Source organism: Myodes glareolus, chromosome 5, assembly GCF_982192425.1.
Source record: "Myodes glareolus chromosome 5, mMyoGla1.1, whole genome shotgun sequence".
Lineage (NCBI taxonomy): Eukaryota > Metazoa > Chordata > Mammalia > Rodentia > Cricetidae > Myodes > Myodes glareolus.
In genome coordinates, this window is record NC_142030.1 from 20,879,364 (window position 1) to 20,888,139 (window position 8,776).

Genomic DNA, 8,776 nt, shown 5'->3' on the forward strand with positions numbered 1-8,776 from the left:
CAGTTTGTTCTGAAATTTTAACTTAATTCATACAGTTTTTCCCAGCCTGTACTTTTACAATAGCGTATACTTTTACTAAGGGACAGGCAATTATTTTTCTTTAAAAGCCAGATAGTAAATACTTTTGAGTTGTCAGTTTTCCTAGGCTATATAAGAAGTACTCAACTTTGTCTTTGTAACACAAATGTAACCATTTCGAGTATGGGAAAATGTGCCTGAGTCTCTGCTCTGGTAGAAACATGCCTGCAGAAATAGATTCCAGATCTTATTTGGCCCAAAGAGTGTATGTGAACCAAGAATTTGGCAATTCATACATGTGTGCAAAACTTATATATATACACAAGCAACAGAAACCCCACCCTCCATCCTCCCACTTCCCACCTTCTACCTACCCACCCACACCAGCACGTGTGCGCGCACACACACACCTTTATACAGTTTTATTTTAAGTAACGTTTACTTTATTCTAGAGTTTTGAGAATGACATCACTTTGAATCATCCCTGAGAAAACATCTCTGTCTTTCCCAGAAAGTAAGCATGCAACCACAGCATCCCAAATAAACAGAAATAAAAAGATTTATTCTCATACAAGTTTTCTATTATTTGGATTGGCATACTTTTAAAATTTTTATTCTTAGTGACTTCTATTGCTACATTCTGACACATAAAATATATATACAGTGTATTTTCTATGAGTGGATTTGGCAGAGACAACTCCATAAAACCGGAAGAGGGCAGAAATCAAGGAACAAATGTATTGAAGCCTCCTGAGGATGGAATAAAAAATTAAAACATATCATCTCTTTAGAAGGGACGAAAAACTAACTGAAAATAATGTTAAATGCATCATTACTTTTCCAAAAATGTATATTTCTTTTTTATGGATAAAATATATAAACTATATATTTTCTGAGATCTTCTCACTGGACAGTTGTGAATTCTGGTCAAATTGAAACAAATCTGTTAGATATATGAGATCAATATTACTCATGCTTGTCAATCTTTCTTAAATATAACCCTCAGGTATTTTTGTTATGTAATGGACAAAAGAAGTCAGAACACTACTGCTAGAAATTTTATGATCCATATACAATGCAAAAATTCACAAGTACCATGAGTTGTTCATAAGCCAGGCAAATTGGAAAACCCACAGTAGGCCACATTCACCACTGATTAGACGGTTGGGTTCTGGGGAAGATGGGCTCATAAAAGTCTATGGCTCACAGAAACCTGTGTTTCTTTGTGATTCTCAGGACAATAGATGTTTTGTAGAGAAGAAAGATGAAGAAGAACGAAGAGAAGGAGAAGAAGAAGAAGAAGAAGAAGAAGAAGAAGAAGAAGAAGAAGAAGAAGAAGAAGAAGAAGAAGAAGAAGAAGGGAGAAAGAATATGAACTTGGATCAGTATGGAGGTAGGGAGAATAGGGGAGGAACAGGAGAATAAAATCAAAGTACACTTTATAAAAATTCAATTAAAAAAGGTTAAAAACACATAAAGTTTGGAAGGAAAAGTGGTGGTGGGTGATAGGAAGGAATTGAACAGAAGAGTGGGAGATTGTTGTCTTTAAAACACATTACATGTGTGTATGAAATTATCAAACAATAAAATAAAATAGAACTGTAAGGGGCTTGAAAACAGGGAGGCAAAAGTGCTCTGAATTCTCTCTTTGAAGCTTTCCATGGTTCATAGGCTATTTTCTCACAAAGAAGGATGTGTCCACGATGTCTCCTGGTTTCCAATTTAAAGTGTAGACCATTGCATTATAACTTGCTTAGACCTCCAGTCACCAATGCACCTTTGTTTCCCATCTCATTCTCTTCAAACTAGGGGAAGCCTCTACTCCATCTTCCAACGTGCTTGGTCACAGCGTTGCTCAAGAACATTGATTTCCAAGTACCTTGGTTTTCTATATCATAGCTCACTGTTCACCATCTCAACATTTGTCCAGTGTGTCCTTCCAGTTTTCCTGGAACTAACCTCAATATCTTCTGGATCTTTCTCTAAAATGCAATCTGAACTGCAACCCCATAAGCATCCTAGGATCTAGAAATTAACACATTTCAATTTCTTTCTGTCTCCCTAAAAATAACCTGAACTTGATTTACTTATTTTGCTGTATTTATTTCCTCAAATATGTGTCCTCACCTACTCCCATATTAGTAGATTCAGGGATTATATTTCTTCTCCAACAGATTTTCCATTTGTCCCCATCAAGGACAACTTTCGTTGACTATTTCACATATTATTCTTGAAATGTCTAGTTTATTATTGACATAAGTAACCAGTTAAATCTCACAATTTTCCAATGGATGAATTATATATATGTAGTCTCTGGAGTCAAATCAGCAAAGTCTTAATCCTCTGTTTAACCCTCTTAACAGCTTCCTTCACTTCCTTATTGCGAAGGGTATAAATAATAGGGTTGAGGAAAGGGGTGAGAAACGTGTACACCAGGGCAATAAGCTTGCCTCTGCCCTCAGCTCGGATCTCTGGTGGCCCTACATAGACAATGAAGGCAGAGCCGAAGAACAGAGTCACTACGGTTATATGAGAGGAGCAGGTGGAAAAGGCTTTAGCACGGCTGGCAGCTGAAGGCAGCTTCAGCACAGTTTTAACAATACCCCCATAGAGTCCCAAGATGAGGACAAGGTTGCATGTATTGATCATACCGATCACAGTAATATAAACCCGAGCATGCCAGCTTGTGTCCACACATGCCAACTGCATGACTGGTGCGAGGTCGCAAAAGTAATGGGCTACCTCTTTCAAGCAGTAGGGTAAGGTGGCAGTGAGACCGGCAGGCACAGGGCAGCTGAGAAGCCAGCCACCCATGCACCCACAACTAGCCGTAGCTGTACCTGTCTGCTCATGAGTGCATGATAGTGAAGCGGGCGACAGATGGCCAGGTAGCGGTCCAGAGCCATGACACCTAACAGGTAGCACTCAGTCATGCCTAAGGAATGGAAGACATACAGCTGGACAAAGCATGCAGTCGACGGGATGGGTGAAAGTCCATGGAGCAGGGTACGTAGCAAGGTGGGCACTGTGGTGCTGACATACCAGAGTTCCAGGAAGGAGAGGACACTGATGAAGAAGTACATGGGTGTGGACAGCCCCGAATCTGCTTGAACAAGGACAATGATGAACAAGTTCCCTGCCAGTGTGAGGAGATAGATGCACAGGGTTCCAAAGATTGCAAGATGTTGCAGGGTACCAGTGGGAGTGAAACCAGCAAGGATGAAGGTGTAGGTCCAGTTGTGGTTAACATGATCCATGATTCCTGGGAATGAGAGATAAAGGCACCAAATGAGCAGTTTTAGACTTTTTCCTCTTGAAACAAAAGATGAGACGACACAAGCAGAGAAATAGCACAGTCTACTCGATCCGTTCCCTCTAGTCTATAAAAGAGGAATCAATACTAGCAGTTAGGAGTGGTTTGCTCAATATCTGTTCCTTTCTCCACGGACCACCAGTTGTCGACTATGAAAGAAGAGCCTTGGGCCTAGAATTTTCTCCTTTCTGCTTGAAGAAAACTAAACAAAAATAAAAGCTAAACAAGAGATAGGGTAATTCTCTTTCCTGTCCACCTACCATTCCTAGGGAAATGTTCCCATGATGTTATGAAATAATGGCCTTTACTATATACTAACTCCAACAACCAGAGTGCAGTAGGAAAAGGAGCCTTACTTTTTCAAATAGCTAAGTCTCACTGGGGAAGTCTCTTGAAAATCATCATAGTTCTTATCAAACATTTAAAGAGGAAAAGATTGATAAAAAATAAAAACAAAGCTATATTTGGAGAATTTATCAAAGATTAGATCTTTGGACCAAGATAAATAATCAAGAAGACTCTAGGATGTGTTTATTATTATTATTATTTCTGAAAGAATCCTAACAGGAGACAAACTTCAGGATTCTTCAGGAGACAGGGAGAAAGGAGACTGTATGAAGCCAGGCCTCAGTGAGGTGTATCAAGGGCACCTTATTCAGGGATTGTATTTCTAAATTTGTTTTACTAGCAACTCAAAGTGAACTTTGGACCAGACCACAGCTTCCTCCCTGTTTGAACTTCTTTAAGTGAAGAAGTTTAAGTTAGAGGTTCGTGAAGCTCCTTACAAATTATTAGTCTGTGATTCTCCAGTCATTGACCGATGTGTGTTGAGTTAGCATGGAGATGCATTGTCTACATTAGCGTCCCTAGAGTGCCACTTCCATACTCCAAGGGAAATTATTTAGGAAAGGTCAAAGTTGTTCCCTACTTCTCCTCTTCAGTCACTCTTACCTCTTCTATGCCACTTTGAACCATCACCTCGCTGCTTTGGTTACAGTAGAACTAGTCTCATCCTTCTTGATATCAGCTCTATGCCAAGATACTTCCATCCTTATAGGCCATGCTCCTGGTGCTGCCGGTCTCCCACAGACTCCTTAATGAGTGTTCCCTGGGGCTATTATGACTACCTCTCAGTATGGTTCCCCTGGGCCAAGAAGTTAGGCTCAGAAAAGTGAGTCAAATGAGACATGTTTCTCAAACAACTTAGTGCTGCAATCTTCACTTTGGAGTTCTGAAATCAAATCCCAGGGATATTGCCTGTTTTGCAATGACCATAATACGTGTCGTTAAAGGAACAACCCAACTCTCAGATCCTCATTCATGCATGGAGAATAACAATTTGCGGAACCCAGAAAGGAATTGCCTCTTGAAAACCTACTGACAAGGAGATTTGTCATTATTCACCATATGCCTTACACTCTAGCAACCTAACCTACATAGGTACCATTCCTTTTATGCTTAATATTTCCATATTCATCCCTCCTATCATTACCCGACAACAGAGTAGTTCATTGTTTCAACCACTGCTTACCAACTATTATTGAAAATACTATTCCCGGTTTTAATTTATTGTTAAAATTATTGATTTCTGTGTATTATGAATGTATGTGTCTATGCTTATGTGCACAGGTGTCCACAAAGGCCAGAAGAGGGCGCCAGACCCCTCTGGCACTGAAGTTACAAGCAGTTATGAGGTCCTTAGCATGAGCAGCACGCATTCTTTACTGCTGAGCAACCCCTCTGGCTTTCTAAAAATGGTATTCTAAATACAGTATTTCAAATACCCACCAGCAGGTTTGCTACCAGTACTCAACCCAGTCCACCACCATTTTACCCTGGGCACAGTAAACAAACAAACTTGGTTTTTCACACAATTTTTCTACTCTCATTTTTCTCAAAATTACTTTATCAGTACGCAAACTTTGACCTCAGCTGAGTACACTGTCTCCAAGTGTGTACTTGGATAGATTCAGAGTCCAGATATTCAAGATAATTGCATTTACCCATTGAGTGTGAGTGTAAAACATTTGACATTTGCAATTGATATAAAGGTACTCACTTTTTTTTAAATTTCAGAGCAAGAGATATGTGCAAAGCAGTTGTTAAATTAACCTTAAGAGAAGGAAATAATTATGTTAAGAAACAAATAGCTCATAAAGGGACTGGTCTTGTGGAACCATAGTTGTAGAATCTCCATGGCTCAAGGCCACAGCAAGATGTACAAGAGGACTTTTGATAAGGGTCCATCCCTCTTCTCAAATAAAATGTCTAGACAGGAAGCCATTGAAAATAACTTTTAAAATTGTGATAGGGATGCTAGAGTGTATCTCTCCATAGCTGATGGCTTCTGGTGGGAGTAGGGGTAGGGAAGGACTCAGTTTACTTTAATGAGTTGGTCACTGGGAGCTTGACTATGTTCCATTGAGTATATGAACAAACACAAGACAGTGCTGGCTTTTTTTTCTTTCTTCTTTATTTTGGAAAGATGTCACAAGGGTGTGTGAACCTGGGAGTACTGGAAAGTGAGTGTGATCAGGGTGTATTACGTGAAATGCCCAAATAACAACAACAAAAAAACCTATGTTGGAAAAAGAAAAAAGAAACAAATCACATTAAGTGGACATAATATACAAAATCCCTGAGACTGGAAAAGGTTCCTGTGGGAAAAATAGCATTGGAGACCAAAGCATAAAACACACATTGTTTCTAAATGCTAATGGAATTCCATGATGGGCAGGTTCTAGATCTTACTTCCTCTGAAATACCCGACTGTTCACAAGGATATATAAGTTGCAGCAATCTTTCAAGACAATGCTGTATTTTCTACAATTCCAAACAAGGGACCGTGGTTTATCTGAACCCTGAAATTAATAATGGGGCTACCTCAAAGTAGCAAAGTAAATGCTCCAAATTTCGCCTTCCCTTCACATCACATTTGTCCTTCCGCATTCCTATGTTTGTCAGCCAAGCTTTGAGAAGAACTGCACATCATTTCTACATCTGATGTGATAACTCCATTTATATGTCCGAAAGCATGGTATTCACTGAGTAGATTATACACTCCATATCTCGTGTCTCTCAGGTTACTAATCAGATACAAATACCTGAGCATAGAGGTAGGAGATGCTATCTAGCATTAAGTGGAAGAGGAATGTAAACCATAAGTTGCAATCAGGAACAAAGAATGCCTTCTAAATTCATCTATATAAAAATTCTATGTAAGAAAGGACATAATAAGTATAAAACTCATCAGCTCATTAGTAAATTTTCCAATAATACCACATGCCTATGAGAAATTAGAAGTGAATAAAGGAATGCTTTATAAGGTTAGGGACATTTAAGAAGAGTGAGAAGAAGCATCGTTAAGAGCCAGAGCTGGTGGATGAGTACAAGCAAACTGTTTCCTGGACATAGTAGGGCAGATACACATATGAACGCACATCACTTATGACATCATGCATAAGACTTGTGTAAGATCAAACCAGACCATATCCCAACATGGAGAGGAGAGGTGAATACCAAGTCCTACTCTTAGCTGAGGCTATTTGCAACTGATAGCTTTGGGAGAGGGGGGAGGGGCAGTTTTCTTTAAGAGCATGGCCCCTCACAGGTCCACCATGATGCAGTGGAAGGCCACAGACCCAAGGATATATGGGCAGCAGCACAAATATAACTTGATGGGTTTAAATTAAAAAAAATTAAAAAAAGGAATAAAGATGAGGCAAAGCTGAGTTGGGTGGGGAAGTAGAGTAGAACTGGGAGGGTGTGGGGGAGGGGAATGATACCAAAGTCCATTGTTGGAAACTTGCAAGCAGCTAAGGGAGATGAGGAAACATCACGGGTTTACATGATTGTGAGTTTCTGTTCTTCTAAAAGTTTAACATGCTGTATTTATAAATAATACATTATTTTAAAATTGGACCCTAAAGGTTACAAAAATACTATCAGATGCAGCTAAAGTGTACCTGATAAACAGGAAAATGATGTCATAGGCCATTCTGAAAAATAACTTGGCAGGCTTGCATTCAGTGAACAGGGTTCTTACTAATTTCACCTGTCTTTGCTATCTAATGTACTAAAGTTAAGACAAAGTACAAATATCCTACATGAGGAATGCTTGTCTTACTGCAACTGTACTGCGATTGGTGTGTTCACTTTTAGTCCCGACCTTCTCATCCTGACTGTTCAACTAGAGTCATTATTCAGATTGGCAAGGTGGCTATGAGCTGGCATGGATATTTAGCTCCATACATCGCATTAGGCACTTGTAAAATGGGATGCTGTTTGTTGCACAAAATGAAATATACAACCACTTCCTGCCAGAGACAGCCTGAGAGATTCCACTTCCCTGAGGTATTGTCTGGCCACGCAAAGGGCATGTAGAGGGTTGAAGATCCAGTAACAATATACACGAAGTAAATAAATGCGGTTTGCATATTTTGAAAAGCACTGTGTGATAATAGCCTCAACTTTTGTTATAAAGAGAAAGACCCAAGATGGTTAGGAACTAAAACAATTGCACAAGGAAAGGCAAAGGTGGCTTAGAGTTTTATGAATGGATTTATGAAAGGCATTTTCTCCTGACAGAGTTAAAGGATAGTAATATAATGTTTGCCACAGTTATTTGACTTTTTTAAAAGTCTGTTTATTTGTTCGCATACTCATTTATTCTTCTTAAATATAAATGAATAAAAATCCATGGTATGGTATTCCTTGCTTTCCTCAGTTGTGATATGACTAGTTCTAGCTCCACAACCGATATGTAAGCATCCTATCTTACCATAAAGCATGAACCTCATAGAAATGGAAGCCCATAGACTTAACTACAGTGATGCAAGTCACTACCAGGACAAACAGCTCCCAGAAGTTCTTTAGTGCTAACAACACAGAAAACAATTCTTTTGAGATCAGAAGCCTATGTGAAGTTAGACGCATAAGGAGACAAAGGATGCGGGTCTCAAATAATAGTGAAAGAATGGAGTACTGTGCCCAGCACTGAAGAGCATAGGGTTAATGATCATGTCTGAATCCTCCAGTTAAACAAGGAGCACATGAGGCACAGCTCAGGAGGAGACGCTTCATTGGAATGCCTCAACTATGCTGAATAATACCCACAAAGGAGAGATAAGTGTACAGATAAACAATCACTAGATGTGGGAAATGCAGGACTTTAACATTGATATAGTTTCTAAGATTCCTAATACTGCACCCATTTTACAGATTAAGAAACATGAGGCAGAGATTTTGAATATGTTGCCTAAGCTCACAAAGCAAGTGAAAAAGAGATTAACCTTTAAACCAATGCAGGAAACCTTAATCTCTTTTCTATTTAACACTGTGAGGTAACAAGGTCAATCAGAACATTTATTATTCATTGGAATTTTAGAATAGTCTGTCACAGGCATTTAACACAAAGAGAAACCAGAAAATAAATATTTTCCCCAA

At 39.1% G+C, this 8,776-nt stretch overlaps 1 protein-coding gene across 1 annotated transcript; it reads right to left on the reverse strand.

Annotated features, from left to right (window-relative positions):
- Positions 1-612: 612 nt before the first annotated feature.
- On the reverse strand, positions 613-3,275 carry LOC125401919 (olfactory receptor 6N1-like). Its single transcript, XM_048436368.3, is given in 2 exon segments — positions 613-2,807; positions 2,810-3,275. Coding segments are annotated over 2 exon segments (936 nt in total). The 3' UTR covers positions 613-2,337.
- Between the last annotated feature and the right edge of the window lie 5,501 nt (positions 3,276-8,776).